This window comes from Mauremys reevesii, linkage group 1 (assembly GCF_016161935.1).
Source record: "Mauremys reevesii isolate NIE-2019 linkage group 1, ASM1616193v1, whole genome shotgun sequence".
NCBI classification, from domain to species: domain Eukaryota; kingdom Metazoa; phylum Chordata; order Testudines; family Geoemydidae; genus Mauremys; species Mauremys reevesii.
In genome coordinates, this window is record NC_052623.1 from 522173 (window position 1) to 540650 (window position 18478).

The 18478-nt window shown below is 53.0% G+C and overlaps 1 protein-coding gene across 9 annotated transcripts in view; it reads right to left on the reverse strand.

Annotated features, from left to right (window-relative positions):
• Window positions 1-18478, reverse strand: part of DNHD1 (dynein heavy chain domain 1) — a 238199-nt gene that overhangs the window by 82463 nt on the left and 137258 nt on the right. For all 9 annotated transcript variants that reach the window (XM_039529722.1, XM_039529729.1, XM_039529697.1 and 6 more), the window contains 2 exons: window positions 8054-8270; window positions 6717-6842 (listed from right to left, as the gene is read on the reverse strand). In XM_039529722.1, coding sequence (XP_039385656.1) covers window positions 6717-6842; window positions 8054-8270 — 343 coding nt within the window. The remainder of the gene's footprint in view (window positions 1-6716; window positions 6843-8053; window positions 8271-18478) is intronic.

Genomic DNA, 18478 nt, shown 5'->3' on the forward strand with positions numbered 1-18478 from the left:
GTCGCAGCCACTGAATTTCTTCTGGATCAGGAAATAGTGGGAGTAGAAATCCTGTCCCACATGCTGGGAAGGGACCAGTTCTATGGCTCCCAGGTGCAGAAGAGGATTTATTTCTCCCCATAGAATGGAATTGTGAGAGGGGTCCCTGAAGAGGGACAGGGAGGAGGGGTGGCGGATGGGATAGATAGGAAGGGGATGGAGTATCCTTCCTTGATTATTTCTAAGACCCACTTCTCTGAGGTGATGAGTCTCCAAGATGGGGAAAATGGAGTTCCCCTACAGGTTTTTGTATATTGCCATTCCTAATATCTGATTTATGTCCATTTATCCTTTTCCAAAGGGACTGTCCGGTTTGGCCGATGTACATAGCAGAGGGGCATTGCTGGTATATGATGGCGTATATTACATTGGTGGATGTACAGGTGAATGAACCGGTGATAGTGTGGCTGATCTGGTTAGGTCCTTGTGACGTTATTGATATAAATGGGGACCATATAGAACATGGGTTGCAACCAAGGTCCTGTAGTGGCACCAAACCTTAGGTAAAGGGGGTCATCTAAGGTGTCTAAGACCAGGTTAGGGGTTGCTGGTTATGATTATGCTGTCTGTATGTCTGTGTATCATTTTGTAGTTGAAGTTATAAGTATTGGCTCTGTACTGTCTGTATTTTGTATTATGCTCGGCTTCTGGGAAATACCCCAGACAAGCTGGTGTTAGCCCTGCCTAGCTGGCTTGATGGCCCATTAAGGACCATCAGCTACACAATTGACCCATGGAGAGAAGGCAGACACGCCTTGTGACTCAGCAAAGTATGCAGGGACTGGCCCATGTGACTGCAGACTCCATTTTGATGTAATTTTCCACAGTAAGGACAAAGAGGTTCTTACACCTGGAAAAGCCTATCTAAGGCTGATGCATCATCTCCATCTGGTCTTCAATCCTGCTTCTGACCTCTGGAGGGACTTTGCTACAAACTGAAGCTCTACACAAGGGACTGAACGACCCATCCCAGCGGGGGATGTATTCCAGAGACTTAATCTGAACCTGCAGTTTACTCCATCACTGCTGCAAGCCTGAACTAAGAACTTTGCCATTACTGTATGTAATTGATTCCATTTAACCAATTCTACCTCTCATCTCTACCTTTTTCCCTTTGTAAATAAACCTTTAGATTTTAGATTCTAAAGGATTGGCAACAGCGTGATTTGTGGGTAAGATCTGATGTGTATATTGACCTGGGTCTGGGGCTTGGTCCTTTGGGATCAAGGGAACCTTTTTCTTTTATTGGGGTGTTGGTTTTCATAACCATTCATCCCCAGGATGAGTGCACTGGTGGTGATGCTGGGAGACTGGAGTGTCTAAGGAAATTACTTGTGTGACTTGTGGTTAGCCAGTGGGGTGAGACCAAAGTCCTTTTTGTCTGGCTGGTTTGGTTTGCCTTAGAGGTGGAAAAACCCCAGCCTAGGGCTGTGACTGCCCAGTTTAAGCAATTGGTCCTGATTTGGCACTCTCAGTTGGGTCCCGCCAGAATCGCTCCGTCACAGTCCTGTGATGGTGTCGCTGGTGTAGATATGTGAGCAGAGTTGGCATCAAGGTTTGTTGCATGAATTGGTTCCTGAGTTAGAGTTACTATGGTGCAGTGTGCAGTTACTGGTGAGAATATGTTTCAGGTTGACAGGTTGTCTGTGGGCGAGGACTGGCCTGCCACCCAAGGCCTGTGAAAGTGTGGGATCATTGTCCAGGATGGGTTGTAGATCCCTGATGATGCATTGGAGAGCTTTTAGCTAGGGACTGTATGTGATGGCCAGTGGAGTTCTGATGGAATTCCTGTTCCCTGGCACTCAGAGGCACTGCACCTCCTTAGTTAAACGACTCAGGTTCATTGTCTGAGTCAGAAGTTGGATCTTATATATTATGGCCACATCACATAAGCCATCACTCTTCTCCAAGGAGTTCTCACTCTGGTATCCAGCGGCGGCTCTGCGTTGGTCAGTCAGTAGGGAGCCTTGCTCAGGAAGAAATGACTGGGTCAGAGCAATGGTCCAGCTAGCCCTGTCTCCTGTCTTCCCATAGTGGCCAGAGCTAGAGCTTCAGGGGAAATGTACAGAACAGGGCAATTTGAGTGACCCACCTGTCTTCTCCTCCCGGCTTCTGGCAGTCAGAGGTTTGGGGCTGCCCCCAGCATGGGGTTGCATCCCTGACCGTCTTGGCTATTAGCATTGATAGACCTATCCTCCATGGACTTATCTGGTTCTTCTTTGAGTGATGTCTTTATGGGTGCTCCACTTGTAGGTGCGGCAGGGCCCCCTGCACCTGCTATCAAAGATCTTCATCGGCAGTGCCCACTGGACTTCTCCCATCTCGTGCTGTGCGCAGGATGTATATATAGCACTGTGTGGTCCGACCATCCCTAATTCCTTCTGTACCGCCTTTGGTCTGGGACAGAATCCACACCAGAACCTGCTTCTCCTATTCCTTCAGTAGATAGCATTTTACCTGCTAGCATAGCATAGTTAGTATTTTCTTCTTCTTCTTCTTCTCTTTTCTTCTCTCCCCCCCAAAAAAGTTTTTTCTTTTGGTTTTGTTTAACTTTACATCTACAGTTATCTCATAGCTTAGATTTCTGTTTTTTCCTGCTTCCTGCCTGGGAAGCCTTTTTCTGTCACCCTTAGGCCTGAATCCCCTGGGTTTAAGAGGTGTGTTTCCTGCAGGGCTACTTTCCCAGTAATGGACGGCTAACCTAAGTGCGTCCACTGTCTGGGAGAGGGGACACATCCTGCAAAAGTTTTCCCGCTGCCTTGGCCTGAAACCCAGAGCCAGAAAGGACCAGGACATCAGATTAAAACTTCTCCTCATGGAGAAATCGCTGTGACTGGCATCGGACCCGGAGAGGCCCCCACACTCTGCCAGGTCATCTGCTAACCCTCACTCCCCACATCCCGTGAAGAGAAAGTCATCCCTTTCTTGCTTGGACAAAAAGAAACGGGCTCCCTCCTCACACTCTGAGGCGCAGCCCATCGGAACACCGTCCCTGGCCAGGTCTGTGGCCTCAACCTCATCTAACAGGGGACTCAGCTCCAGGGCCCATCCAAGTACCTCTGGTACTGACACAACGAAAAGGTCTACAGACCCTAATCAGGCAAACCTACAGCTCTGGGGAATGAGACAGGCCAACTGCAGGACTTATGGCACTAGCGCCCTTTCCTATACCAACGAAGCTGTTGGCACCAAGTAAGCCCTCGGCACCATCAAAATCATCAGCACTGGCCAAGTCTTTGGTGCCAGCCATGCCATCGGCACCGACCATATCTTCGGCGCCAACCAAGTTTCTGGCACCATCTACTGACACCTCAGGGGCATACACCCTTCTTTTGGCACCATCTTACTCTACCACCGATGATACTTTTTCCCCCTCCATAAAACTTTAGATACTCTAAAGACCTGTTAGTATCAGACACTCCTTCTACATGACCTCCCCGCACTTTCACCCTCCTCTCCAGACTCATGACACTCCCCCCTCTCTCTGCCTTGGATGGCACCTCCCTTCCCCAGTGACGAGGATGAAGAGGAGGAGGAAGACAAAAACTCCATCACTTCCTCATCTACTAGACAAATCACATCTGCTCAGCCTCATTACCTATAGTCTACCTCTGGTCCTCAGTCCTGGCAGGAACTACCATGGATGCAGCCACATGTGCCACTCCCTCCAAACTGGCCATATTGGGACCCTTGGGTCATGTGCAGGGCACCTGTCGCTTCTCCATCAGTCTCTCGCCCTCCAGAAGCTGAACCCCTGCTGGTACCAACTGAAGAGGAAGAATAAGAGGAGGAACAGGAGGAGGAGGCTCCACCAACATTAGGTTTTTCCTCCTCCTCTGATGAGGCTATCATGCCTCCACCCCTATATCTGCCAACAACTTCAGGCACTTTCAAGATCTATTCCACAGGATTGCAGACTCCCTACAGATCCTTTTGGAGGATGTCAAGGACCAGCAGCATAAACTGCTGGATATCCTCCACACATCCTCTTCCTCCAAGACCCCGGCATCCATCCCTCCAACCTGCAAAGGCACCAACAAGAAATACTATGTTCCGGCGAAGGACACAGAATTTCTGTTCTTGCACACAGACCCGCAGATTCTCTGGTAGTCAATGTGGTGCATGAGAAAGGCTGTCAACATCAATCTCATTCTAGTCATCCAGACAGAGATTGGAAATGCCTAGACTTGTTCGGATGCAAAGCATAGTAATCAGCCATGCTCCAATTTAGAATCTCAAACTACAAAGCCCTTATGGCTCTCTTGGTTTTCACACCTCAACTGCTAGAAGAGGGTCTCATCCTCCCTGATTGAACTAACCTCGTTATCTCTAGCCTGCTTCTTGCTTGCATATATACCTGCCCCTGGAAATTTCCACTACATGCATCCGACGAAGTGGGTATTCACCCAGGAAAGCTCATGCTCCAAAACGTCTGTTAGTCTATACGGTGCCACAGGACTCACAGGCCAGAGAATCTCGCCCGCCCACTTCTGCAGTAGGCCCATAACCTCTAGCTGAGTTACTAAAGTCCTCAAATCTGACCTCCTGGTCCTTTTAGATTCTAGGCTTAATGTCCCTGCAAATCTGGCAATCATCACTGATGTGAGCTTCTCCTAGGCACTTCAAGCACCTGGAGTGGGGGTCACTGACTGGTATTGGCTTCTTGCATCCATTGCAAGGTTTGAAGCCCATGAACCAAGGCATGCCCCAGCACTGGGCATCAGTACCCAGAATCGGCGGGAAATGAAGCACAAAGGAAGTACACTAGTAAAAGAAAAGGGAACCCTACTGCTAAAACACCACACTGTCTGCTAACAAATACCAATTATGTGAACTAAAAAGACTAAGAAAGAAGGGGGGGAGAGATAGCTCAGTGGTTTGCGCATTGGCCTGCTAAATCTAGAGTTGTGAGCTCAATCCTTGAGGGGGGCACTTAGCAATCTGGGGCAAAAATCAGGACTTGGTCCTGCTAGTGAAGGCAGGGGGCTCGACTCAATGACCTTTCAGGCTTCCTTCCAATTCTATGGGAGAGGTACATCGCCATACATTCCTTTAGAAGGAAACACTTGCAGTAGCCCACTGACAGTCATCACAGATGGCAAGAAGGAACTGGGGGGGCAAGGATGGCTCTGCCCTTTAGACCACAAGCAGCAGCAGCACAAGCATATGCTGCCCCTACAGGTATCACTCAGGGAAATCACTGGTGCACTGGGTGTGCACACAGCAATCACTTGAAAAACTTCATTTACTGTAAAAATTGCTCTACAAAGATAAGACGGTTACTCTGGGTGTAACTGGTGTTCTTCGATGTGTTCCCATCCCAGTCCAGCGCGCACACCTAACTGGAATGCATTGGAGCAATCACTCGAAGAAGAACCTATTCTCCCTCCTCTGCTGGTCTGTGCAAGTCCAGCATGTGGGCACACAAAGCGTCTCTGGTTTCCATTGCCCATGTGCATCCTGCTGTAGCTGTGACAGGTGCACTTGCTGGCTGAGTGTACGGTTCAGCCACCCGGGGCAAAGAGCCCACCTTTGGATTCACAAAGACTGTGATGGGCACAGCAAGACACAGTGATGCAGACAGCATTAATCACACTGAGGTTGAAACAGCTCTGTAAATGGCACCAGCAAGATTTCAATTTGCCAATCGCACATTCACCACCCCCTCCACCCACACCAGGCCCTCGGAGAGCAGGAGAGGAGTTCACAAGCCAAGCCAAAAGAGGGTATGCAGGGTGTGATGAACTGGGATTGTTCTTAATGTGGTCTTTGAATGCTGAGTGAACTTTTCCAGTGCAGGCCACACTGGTGTCCATAAATCGGCTTCTGTGGCCCCAAAGGGCCAGCATAATAATGGAGTAGCGCCCTGTGAGGAGGGCAAGCTGTGGGCACATGGATCCCATCAGTGGTCTGGCAGTTTGGAAAGTCCATTCTCTCAAAGGGGGTGGGGACATGGCCAGGGGCTTGTTTTCAGGCCCCCTGGCCAGGGCAGGTGGAGGGGTCTGGGCTCCCTGGGCAACTCTTACCATGGCCTCACTACAGCTTCCAGCCTGGCCAGGGGGTGGGGCCTGGGGGGGAAGAGGAGGAGCAGGGTAGCCACTATTCTGGCACCAACCCCCGCACCACCATCACATGCTTCTACACAGGTTCCAGCATTCCTAGTGCAGACGCACAAGACAGCTTGGCTGGATGTGTTGGTGGGCTGCAAGAACTTCCTATCAAGTGCCGTGGGATGGACAGTCACCTCAAACAAGGCTACAGAGGCTACAGCTGGGGAGGGCACGAGGAAGCCTGCGAGAAGCTGGTTGGACTTGTCTCTGCGTCATGCAGTTTGGACATGTGAGCATGGGTACGAGCCTCAGGTCCAGAAATTCTAACCCTAGGGTCAGGATTCAGTGTGGACGCTCAGTCCCAGGCCTACAAATGCCAGTTCCCACAGAGCCCAGGCTCAGATTGCAGTGCAGGCACACCATGAAAGGAGAGGCCACGACCAGGCAAAACAGCTGTAAGAAAGGGGAACACCCAAGTGGAAATCAACCTGTCACCCCCGCTGCCCAACCAGTGCCAAGTGCCCCAGAGGGAATGAACAGAACAGGGACTCATCAAGTGATCCATCCCCCGTCACCTACTCCCAGCTTCTAGCCAAGCATTTCCCCTTCACATCTCCAGACCCGCACCAAATCCACGCAAGATACTGGTCCAGCTCTCTGCCTCCTCCCGGAGCTCCATGGCGTGAGGTGAGAGGATGATGTTCTTCAAGGTTAGCAGGCTTTTCTCTGTCAGGGCCTTGAGTTCTGCTGTGTCTGGATTCAGGGAGAGAAGAGGTGAAGACTCTGGTAACCCTGAGGGGCCCAAACAGGTGCTGGAGCCAGGGCTGAGGCCTCGCACATAGGTGTATGCATGGGGGCATTGGCCCAGCATAAGCCCTGTACCTTGGTGATGGAGACGCTCTGAGTTTTGGACACTCCTGGGGCGCTGCCGTCCCAGCCCTGGACTCTGGAACAGTGGGTGGGACGAGTGAGTTTCCCCCAAGCCTGGAGTCTGAAACTTCCAGTGAGGATGGGAACCAGCCAGGGCCACAGCAGCGCAAGTCCTACACTCCCTGGAGGACAGAGCGAAGTCCACGTCCCAAGGGGACTTGGAGCCATGGTCTGGTCAGTCTCAGAGGTGAAAGGAGCGGGTAGTGAGAGGACAACAGCCACCCCATGTCTCCCTGGGAGGGAGAGTGCTGGCTCTGGTCCCAGCTCTGCTCAGACCCACCTTCCCCCCGCCCCTGTGCAGCCTGTGACAAAGTGGGAATTTTGGGTAATATTTTCATTATTCCTACACGTGCTTCAGTTTCCTCCGTACTTTGCATTGCTACCCCTGGGGGCCACCCGTGCTGCCTGGATGGAATAAACAGGGTAGTTAAGGACCCCGATTAACACAGGCCCAGAGAGACATTAGGAAGTCCCAACATCGGAACGCCCGACACTCAGCAGTGGGGAGCTCTGGCAGGTGGGATTGTGAACTCCGCACGCCCTGCCTGGAGACGAAGGACTGGGGATGGCCAGCAGGGGTTTCTGAAGAAGCTGGCTGCTCTCCCCTGGGACTGGGTCAGGACTTGGCTGGTGTTTTGCACTGGCGGGGCCAGGGTGGATGTGGCTTCACCTTTGCCTCTCTGAGCTAGCCAAGGACTTTTGGAGTCTGTAGCCAGGTGACCTTGTTTGCAAAGGCTGCCTGGTGTCACTGCAAATGCTCCCTGAGAGCTTGGTGCCCTGATGGGGCCTGTACCAGCCTCCCACAGGCACCTCACTGCAGGGACCCATGGGGAGAGGCAGGTTTGCTGGTGCCCAAGGCCAAGTCTCAGAGTCTTGGAGCTGCAGGCCTGCCCCATGAGGCTCTTTGGGGTTGCTCCCAAGGGACTGGTTACAGGCTGGGGCATAGCCCAAACCCATGAATCTCTGATACACCCCACTGGCCAATCAAGCCATGACATCAGTGACTCCGGGCCCCCCGCTCCTGCAGCACTCACCAGCCAGCACAAAGGTGCCGCTGTCCTTGGAGACGTACTCCTGCTTGGGTGGGCGGTAGCGCCTGCTGGGCGGCCGGCGGGCACGGTCGGGCAGTGGGGCCTGGTAGGGCACACTCAGGATGAAGTTGACCAAGCGGAACTGCCTCTCAGCCCAGGCCTTCTGCAGCCGGCGCAGAACGTCCAAGGAGCGGCAACGGCCTCGCTCACTCGACCAGATCTGAGGGCACCAAACACAGGCTGAGAGGGAGCAGCAGGAGCAGGCGTGAGCTGCAGCCCCAGCTGTGCGCATTCAGGCTGGCAGCAGCTCCATGAGAAACAGGCAGCCCCGCTGTACAGGGCAGTGCCGCCACGGGTTGGAGCCTTTCCAGCTAATCCAGCCATTTTCAAAGCTTTTTAGCTGAGCCCCCCTTGATTTACACTTTTTGGTTGCGCCCTCATACCCCAGACAAAAATGGACACAATACCGACCCCTGCCCCCTCAGCTTTTCAGGGTGCGGGAAGGCACGTGCGATAGTCTCTGGGGGCAGAGCCAGTGCTGGGCAGGGAGGCTGCCAGGAGCAGAAATTGGCGTGCCTGCAGCAGATGTTGACACTGACCCGCATGCTGGGTCACCTGCTGCTGTGAGTCGGGGTGGAGGTGGTGTTCCTCCCTGAGCCTCGCCGTGCAGAGCTGGCCTGAGCTGCCAGGGATCGCCGCTCGCCCTCCCTCCCCCCGAACATTCCTCCATGCTCCCTGTGGGACTCTGTACCTCAAAGCAGCTCCCTGGATGCCCCCTATATTCACCCCTGTCATATAATTCAAGTATGCTTGGTAAAAAGGATGCCTTGTGAGGTATCATTTTAAAAGTCTTGATCTGTTGAATATGAACGTCCTGTTGGATTATATGTGCTGTCACTGTATGGAAAGTTATGAAGTTTTGCTGTGTGCGTGTTACTGAAACATGTTGTGAGGTTGGGAACACCTGCAACCAGCCTTTCAGGTACAGCAATGGAGGAGACAAACACGCTGATGGCCCATCAAGGAAAGAATCCACTATCTCAGGAACAGTAGACAAGGGAGACCGCTCGGAGAGAGCTCGCAGCCAAGGGAGACCCCTCGGAGAGAGCTCGCAGACAAGGGAGACCGGTCGGAGAGAGCTCGCAGACAAGGGAGACCGGTCGGAGAGAGCTCGCAGACAAGGGAGACCCCTCGGAGAGAGCTCGCAGACAAGGGAGACCGGTCGGAGAGAGCTCGCAGACAAGGGAGACCCCTCGGAGAGAGCTCACAGACAAGGGAGACCCCTCGGAGAGAGTATCAGAGGGGTAGCCGTGTTAGTCTGGATCTGTAAAAGCAGCAAAGAGTCTTGTGGCACCTTATAGACTAACAGACGTTTTGGAGCATGAGCTTTCGTGGGTGAATACCCACTTCATCGGATGCATGTACATTGATGACATCTTCATCATCTGGACCCATGGGAAGGAGACTCTGGAAAAATTCCACCACGATTTCAACAGCTTCCGCCCCACCATCAACCTCAGCCTGGACCAATCTACACGGGAGGTCCACTTCCTAGACACCACGGTGCAAATAAGTGATGGTCACATTAACACCACTGTGGGGGAGTAGGAAGCACAGACTGTCTGTGTGGGGGAGGGGAAAGCCAGAGGTTTAGGTGAGTGTCAGGAATTCAAACGGTGAGCTGAGCTTGGCCTGGGGGAGGGGAGGTGACACCTCTGGCCAGGGGAGACAAAGGAAGGAGGCGGAGGAGAGAGGGGGGGCCGGAGAGGACTGGGAGAGGAAAGTGGGCTGAAGAAGAGAGGGGAGCAGGGAGACCGAGCTCTGATCCCCGGGGGGGGGGGGCTGTGAGGCCCCCCAAGATGGACCTAACCGGGGGGATCTGGTTATCTGTGCCTGCAAGACCTGTGTTGGACTGTGTTCCTGTCGTCTAAATAAACCTTCTGCTTTACTGGCTGGCTGAGAGTCCTGGTGAATCGTAGGGAGCACGGGGGTGAAGGCCCTGGGTCCCCCACACTCCGTGACAACTGGTGGCAGCGGTGGGATCGGCGGCACCCCGTGGACAGCGCTTCCTGCAGTAAGTGACTGGGGAGCAGTAAAACGAAGGGGCGATTAACCCTGGGAGAGTGTGGCCAGAGAGCAGGACTTTGCAGTAACAGGGTCCCCCGGGGGATCACAGCGAGCGATCCCCGGGGCGGAGGAGTCTGCAGCTCGACCCTGGCAGAGAGGTGGTGACCTCAAGGACTGGCACACTAGGGGTCCCCCTGGAACCCGTGGGGAGTGGCGAGCACCCCGGCCTGCGAGCGGCCAGCAGGAAGATGTATTCCCAGAAGCGCAAGTGTGAGCTGGTGGAGCTGTGCAAGCAGGGGGGGCTGCGCCATGGGAAGCTCACCAAGGCCCAGCTGATTGCCCGGCTGGAGGAGAGAGATCGCAGGAATGAACCGGTCCCTGTCTCTGAGGGAAGCAGCCGGGCAGATGCAGCGCAGGCCCCAGTGTCTGTACCCGCTGGGAGTGGCCAGTCGGTGGATGAGGGCTCCTCGAGACCCCCCACCCCTAGGCGTAGGGGGAGGGGGAGCCCAGCGACTACCGAGGGCTCAGTGGCCAGCAGGGGATCGTCCCGGCGGAGCTCCCTGTCCCTGGAGCGGATGCGGATGGAACATGACAGGGAGCTGAGACGGGAAGAGCTCGAGTTAAGGAGGCAAGAACTGAAGGAGCGGGAGAACCAGCGTAAACACGAGGAGAACCGGCGCCAGCAGGAGCTGGAAGAGAAGGAGAAGCAGCGCAACCATGAGCTGGCCATGGCCCAGCTGAAAAGCAGGGAGGCCCCGGCTGCGGTGAGTGAGGGGGGGCCCAAGCCTACAAAGAGCTTTGATAAGAACTTCCTGGCCCGGCGTAAGGAGGGGGAGGACATAGACACCTTCCTGACGGCCTTTGAGACGACCTGCGAGCTGCACCAGGTTGACCCCGCAGACAGGATCCGGTGCCTCACCCCCTTACTGGACTCCACCGCCGTGGAGGTGTACAGCCAAATGAAGGGGGCGGAAGCGCGGGACTACAACCTGTTCAAAGAGGCCCTGCTCCGCGAGTTTGGGCTGACCCCGGAGATGTACCGGAAGAGATTCCGGGGTCAACGTAAGACCCAGGAGGTCACATACCTCCAACTGGTCAACCGGGCGCAGGGGTACGCCCGCAAGTGGACGGCTGGGGCCCAAACTAGAGAGGACCTGCTTGACCTAGTCGTACTGGAGCACCTGTATGAGCAGTGCCCGTCGGACCTGAAGCTGTGGTTAATGGACCAGAAGCCGGAGAATCTGCAGCATGCAGGCCGGCTGGCCGACGAGTTTGTGGACAGTCGGGCAGGGGATGGCAGGGAGGCGTCTCGAAGGAGCAGGTCCGCCTCAACGCAGAGAGAGAGTCACCATGGGACCTCCCAGAAGGAGCCGAGGGAGGGCCCCCACCAAAGGGAAGCATCTGGCGTCAGGTCCAGCCGTCCCCCTCGAGGGGACCCACGAGACATGGGCTGCTATCAATGTGGCCAACCGGGCCACGTACGGGCCCAGTGCCCCAAGCTCCGGGACAAACTGAGCAGACCCACCCCACACCGGGTCAACTTGGTAGAGACCCAGCCGGATGAGGGGCAGCGTTCACACGAAAGGGGGGCGGGCCGCGTACCCCCTGCGAAGGAGGGAGGGGGGCCCCGGGTTGACCCCTCCGAGGGGCTGGATGCTCCCAGCCCTGAGTTTGGGGTTTACAGGGTAGGCACGGGACTACCCCTCCGGAGCGAGTGCCTTGTTCCCCTAGAGGTAGACGGGAAGGAGGTCACTGGGTACTGGGATACGGGCGCAGAGGTGACGCTTGCCCGGCCGCAGGTGGTGGGCTCAGATCGGATGGTGCCCAACACCTACCTGAACCTGAGGGGTGTGATCGGGACCCCATTCAGGGTGCCTGTCGCGAGGGTACACCTAAAGTGGGGGGACAAGGAGGGCCTCAAGGACGTGGGAGTGCACCCACATTTGCCCACGGAGGTGTTAATGGGGGGGGGGACCTCGAGGACTGGCCAAGTAACACCCAGGGTACCCTGGCCGTGAACCGTAGTCAGAGTCGACACAGGGCTCTGCACCCCGACACCGGGGAAGGTACTCTGGCCGAGACACCGGACCCTGACCCGGTGGGGAGGGAACGCCCAGGGACAGGGCCCAGAGAGGCTGTGGCCCCAGACCCAGCCGGTGAGAGAGAACAGATCCCCGCCCCTGCCCCAGCGGCTGAGTACCAGGCCGCGGTGCGGGAAGACACCTCCTTGCGGAGGATAAGGGACCTGGCCAACCTCGGGGGGGGAAAGACCATGGGACGAGGTGGCCGGAAAAGGTTCCTGTGGGAGAAGGGGCTCCTGTACCGAGAATGGGCTCCCCCAGGGAAGATGGAGTCAGGGGGGATCAGGAGGCAGCTGGTGGTACCCCAGGAGTATCGCCGCCAGCTGCTGTGCCGGGCCCATGACATTCCCCCCTCAGAGCACCAGGGAGCCTGGCTTACCCAGCAGCGGCTGCTGCAGAACTATTACTGGCCTGGGGTCTTTGCCCATGTCCGGCAGCACTGCCGCTCCTGTGACCCCTGCCAGAGGGGGAGGAAGGCCCGGGACAGGGGGAAGATGGCTGTAAGGCCCTCGCCCCGCCCTGAGGAGCCTGTCCGGAGGGGGGCCAGGGTCAGAAGGGGGGCTCTGAACCGAGAGAACCCGAATCCCAGCCCCCCAGACTGGAACGTGGGGAGAAGGCCCCAGCCCAGGGTGCACCCCAGGGGTATTGGGGTGGGGAAAGGGCGCGGGCGGCATAAGGTTGTAGGTGGGTCTGAACTTCCCCGGGTCACTGGGGAAGTTCAGTCTCGGAGGGGGGAGAGGTGTGGGGGAGTAGGAAGCACAGACTGTCTGTGTCGGGGAGGGGAAAGCCAGAGGTTTAGGTGAGTGTCAGGAATTCAAACGGTGAGCTGAGCTTGGCCTGGGGGAGGGGAGGTGACACCTCTGGCCAGGGGAGACAAAGGAAGGAGGCGGAGGAGGGGGGGGGGCGGAGAGGACTGGGAGAGGACAGTGGGCTGAAGAAGAGAGGGGCGCAGGGAGACCGAGCTCTGATCCCCGGGGGGGGGGGCTGTGAGGCCCCCCAAGATGGACCTAACCGGGGGGATCTGGTTATCTGTGCCTGCAAGACCTGTGTTGGACTGTGTTCCTGTCGTCTAAATAAACCTTCTGCTTTACTGGCTGGCTGAGAGTCCTGGTGAATCGTAGGGAGCACGGGGGTGAAGGCCCTCGGTCCCCCACACTCCGTGACAACCACCCTATACCGAAAACCTACCGACCACTATGCCTACCTTCATGCCTCCAGCTTCCATCCCGGGCACACGACACGATCCATTGTCTACAGCCAAGCACTGAGGTACAACTGTATCTGCTCTAACCCCTCAGACAGAGACCAACACCTACAAAATCTCCATCAAGCATTATCAAAACTACAATACCCACACGAGGAAATAAGGAAAAAGATCAACAGAGCCAGACGTGTACCCAGAAGCCTCCGACTGCAAGACAAACCCAAGAAAGAAACCAACAGGACTCCACTCACCATCACATACAGTCCTCAGCTAAAACCCCTCCAACGCATCATCAGGGATCTACAACCCATCCTGGACAATGATCCCACACTTTCACAGGCCTTGGGTGGCAGGCCAGTCCTCGCCCACAGACAACCTGAAGCATAGTCTCACCAGTAACTGCACACTGCACCATAGTAACTCTAACTCATGAACCAATCCATGCAACAAACCTTGATGCCAACTCTGCCCACATATCTACACCAGCGACACCATCACAGGACCTAACCAGATCAGCCACACCATCACCGGTTCATTCACCTGCACGTCCACCAATGTAATATATGCCATCATATGCCAGCAATGCCCCTCTGCTATGTACGTCGGCCAAACTGGACAGTCTCTAAGGAAAAGGATAAATGGACACAAATCAGACATTAGGAATGGCAATATACAAAAACCTGTAGGAGAACACTTCAACCTCCCTGGCCACACCATAGCAGATCTTAAGGTGGCCATCCTGCAGCAAAAAAACTTCAGGACCAGACTTCAAAGAGAAACTGCTGAGCGCCAGTTCATCTGCAAATTTGACACCATCAGCTCAGGACTAAACAAAGACTGTGAATGGCTTGCCAACTACAGAACCAGTTTCTCCTCCCTTGGTTTTCACACCTCAGCTGCTGGAACAGGGCCCCATCCTCCCTGATTGAACTAACCTCGTTATCTCTAGCTTGCTTCTTGCTTGCTTATATATACCTGCCTCTGGAGATTTCCACTACTTGCATCCGAAGAAGTGGGTATTCACCCACGAAAGCTCATGCTCCAAAACGTCTGTTAGTCTATAAGGTGCCACAAGACTCTTTGCTGCTCCCTCGGAGAGAGCTCGCAGACAAGGGAGACCCCTTGGAGAAAGCTCGCAGACAAGGGAGATCGCTCGGAGAGAGCTCGCAGACAATGGATGTGATGTTGCACTGCATATGCTTTTTGAAAATATGCTTGGAATGTGAATATAATGTAACTGGAATATACTTTATGTAAAAGATCTCTTGTAAGGTATCATTACAAAGTTTATAATCTACTGAGTGTGTTAATCCTATTTCTATGAATGTATCATTCTTGTATCTGAAGCTAGAAAAATGGCTATTTACTTTTAAGCCTTCCTGTGTTCGCGTGAGTTGGGCAAGAAAGAATGGAGGCTTGGGGTCTCACAGGACATGTGACAATGTCAACTGCTACTGGAATACATCTTAAACCTGGTGCTTTTCCATTTAGAAGGAAGGGTGGGAACCCAGAGAGAGACAAAGGATTCCCGCCTTATGACAAAGATATAAAAGGGGGTGGAACAGAACATACGGGGCTGAAGTCATGAGAAATCCCCTAGTTACCACCTGAGCTGGAATTAACAAGAACTGTACCGGGGGAAAGGATTGGGCCCAGACTAAGAAGGAGCCCAATCTGTGAAAGAAGCTTATTGGAACATCTCTGAGGGTGAGATTTACCTGTATTCAGTTTCTTAATGTATTAGGCTGAGACTTGCATGTTTTTGCTTTATTTTACTTGGTGACTTACTTTGTTCTATCTGTTATTACTTGGAATCACTTAAATCCTACTTTTTATTCTTAATAAAAATCACTTTTGTTTATTACCGAATCCAGAGTAAGTAATTAATACCTGAGGGAGCAAACAGCTGTGCATCTCTCTCTATCAGTGTTATAGAGGGCAGACAATTTATGAGTTTACCCTGTATAAACTTTATACAGAGTAAAACAGATTTATATGGGGTTTGGATCCCACTGGGAGCTGGGTGTCTGGGTGTGGGAGAAAGGAGTACCTGCTGAGTGGTTTTCAGTTAAAGCCTGCAACTTTGGGGACATGGTTCAAACCCTGAGTTTGTGTTGTAGGAGGCTTGCGTGTCTGGCTCAAAAAGGCAGGGTTCTGGAGTCCCAAGCTGACAGGAAAAATGGGATCACAGGTAGTTTCAGCACATCAGGTGACAGTCCCAAGGGAGTCTCTGTGACCAAACCTGTCACAAGGGAAACTGCTCAGACTGAGCTCGTAGACAATGGAGACCACTCAGAGAGAGCTCCTAGACAATGGCTTGACCCATGTCAGAGCAAAAGATCTTTCCAGCAAGCTGGAAGAAATTATAAAGAGGGGAAGTGGCATCATGACTTGGCCTCACTCCCCCACCCCAACTCAACACCTGACAATACCTCTGGAGGACAAAGACTGGACCGGCAAGGGTGGTCCTGGGCAGGAATGGAGAGGGGTAACTAGTGGTGTTCCCCAAGGGTCAGTCCTAGGACCAATCCTATTCAATTTATTCATAAATGATCTGGAGAAAGGGGTAAACAGTGAGGTGGCAAAGTTTGCAGATGATACTAAACTACTCAAGATAGTTAAGACCAAAGCAGATTGTGAAGAACTTCAAAAAGATCTCACAAAACTAAGTGATTGGGCAACAAAATGGCAAATGAAATTTAATGTGGATAAATGTAAAGTAATGCACATTGGAAAAAATAACCCCAACTATACATACAACATGATGGGGGCTAATTTAGCTACAACGAGTCAGGAAAAAGATCTTGGAGTCATCGTGGATAGTTCTCTGAAGATGTCCACGCAGTGTGCAGAGGCGGTCAAAAAAGCAAACAGGATGTTAGGAATCATTAAAAAGGGGATAGAGAATAAGACTGAGAATATATTATTGCCCTTATATAAATCCATGGTACGCCCACATCTTGAATACTGTGTATAGTTGTGGGCTCCTCACCTCAAAAAAGATATTCTAGCACTAGAAAAGGTTCAGAAAAGAGCAACTAAAATGATTAGGGGTTTAGAGAGGGTCCCATATGAGGAAAGATGAAAGAGGCTAGGACTCTTCAGTTTGGAAAAGAGAAGACTAAGGGGGGACATGATAGAGGTATATAAAATCATGAGTGATGTTGAGAAAGTGGATAAGGAAAAGTTATTTACTTATTCCCATAATACAAGAACTAGGGGTCACCAAATGAAATTAATAGGCAGCAGGTTTAAAACAAATAAAAGGAAGTTCTTCTTCACGCAGCGCACAGTCAACTTGTGGAACTCCTTACCTGAGGAGGTTGTGAAGGCTAGGACTATAACAATGTTTAAAAGGGGACTGGATAAATTCATGGTGGCTAAGTCCATAAATGGCTATTAGCCAGGATGGGTAAGAATGGTGTCCCTAGCCTCTGTTCGTCAGAGGATGGAGATGGATGGCAGGAGAGAGATCACTTGATCATTGCCTGTTAGGTTCACTCCCTCAGGGGCACCTGGCATTGGCCACTGTCGGTAGACAGATACTGGGCTAGATGGACCTTTGGTCTGACCCGGTACGGCCGTTCTTATGTTCTTATGTTCTTTATGAAGGCAGCCCCAGCCTGTGCATCGAAGAACTGTGACCTCTTTGTACCACCCATCAGGGTGAGACACTGCTTGATTCAAAGCCTGTCTAGTTTATAGAACTCAGACTGCAAATTTACTTTGATTTCTGAGGTATCCCAGGACCCAATGGGGTGGCGAGTTCAAGCCTGAGTCAAGCTAGGACCCAGTGCTCAAAGCCTATAGCTCTGCAGTGTAGGTGTACCCCCACCAGACTCAGGCTCTGGGAGTCTGCCAAAAGTATCCCACAATCCCATGGGCTGACTTTGTCCTCTGGCCAGCCAAGATTCCCTACACTGCGCCATGAACAAAGGCTGGAGCAGCCACCTTTTGGGAGGGTGCCAGGAATCAGGCCCCTGTGATGCAGCATGAACACTGGAGCCCCTGGGTTCAACAGCTCCTAACCTGGAGTTACCAATGAGAGTAGGCGCCCAAGCCCTAGGTCAACAAACCCAGGGCCTACTAACTCGAGTTCCAGTAGGCCAGGGCCTACATTGCAGTGTAGAACTACTCCTGGAGTCCAATGACAGAATGGACCATTGTCACCATCTAATCTGACCTCCTGTATAGCAGCCTGCAGATCTTCCCCAAAATCAATCCTAGAGCAGAGCTTTCAGGAAAACATCCAATCTCAGCTTTACAATGGCCAGGGATGGAGAATCCACCGCGACCCTTGGTAAGCTGCTTGTGACGGAGCGATTCTGGCGGGACCCAACTGAGAGTGCCAAATCAGGACCAATTGCTCAAACAGGGCAGTCACAGCCCTAGGCTGGGGTTTTTCCACCTCTAAGGCAAACCAAACCAGCCAGACAAAAGGACTTTGGTCTCACCCCACTGGCTAACCACAAGTCACACAAGCAATTTCCTTAGACACTCCAGTCTCCCAGTATCACCACCAGTGCACTCGTCCTGGGGATAAATGGTTATGAAAACCAACACCCCAATAAAAGAAAAAGGTTCTCTCAATCCCAAAGGACCAAGCCCCAGACCCAGGTCAATATACAGGTGAAGAAGTTGTTGCACTGCCCTGAGCTCTGTCTTCAGCCGAGGACAGTTGAGAAGGTACTGAGGGGGTTGGGCCATGCGCATGCTAAATGAGGCTCCAGTGGTGCCGCAAAACAGCTACTGCACATGCACGTCCCAAGCAAGCACCACTACCGAAAATCTCTGATCAGCAGCGCCGGGACGCGCCGACACCTGAATTGGAGCATCCATAGAGACAGCACTTGAAGAAGAATTGCATGTAGCCATACTAAAATACATGCTGTTTGCTTACGCCCAGCTTACCAAGGATTTTGTGTTGTCTTCCAGGTCATTGACACAAATGTTAAATTGCGTAAGGCCAAAAGACAATCCCTCCAGGACCCCATTAGAAAAACACCCCTTCAGTGATGATTCCCTGTTTACAATTACATTTGGAAACCTAATAGTTACCCAGCTTTTAATTCATTT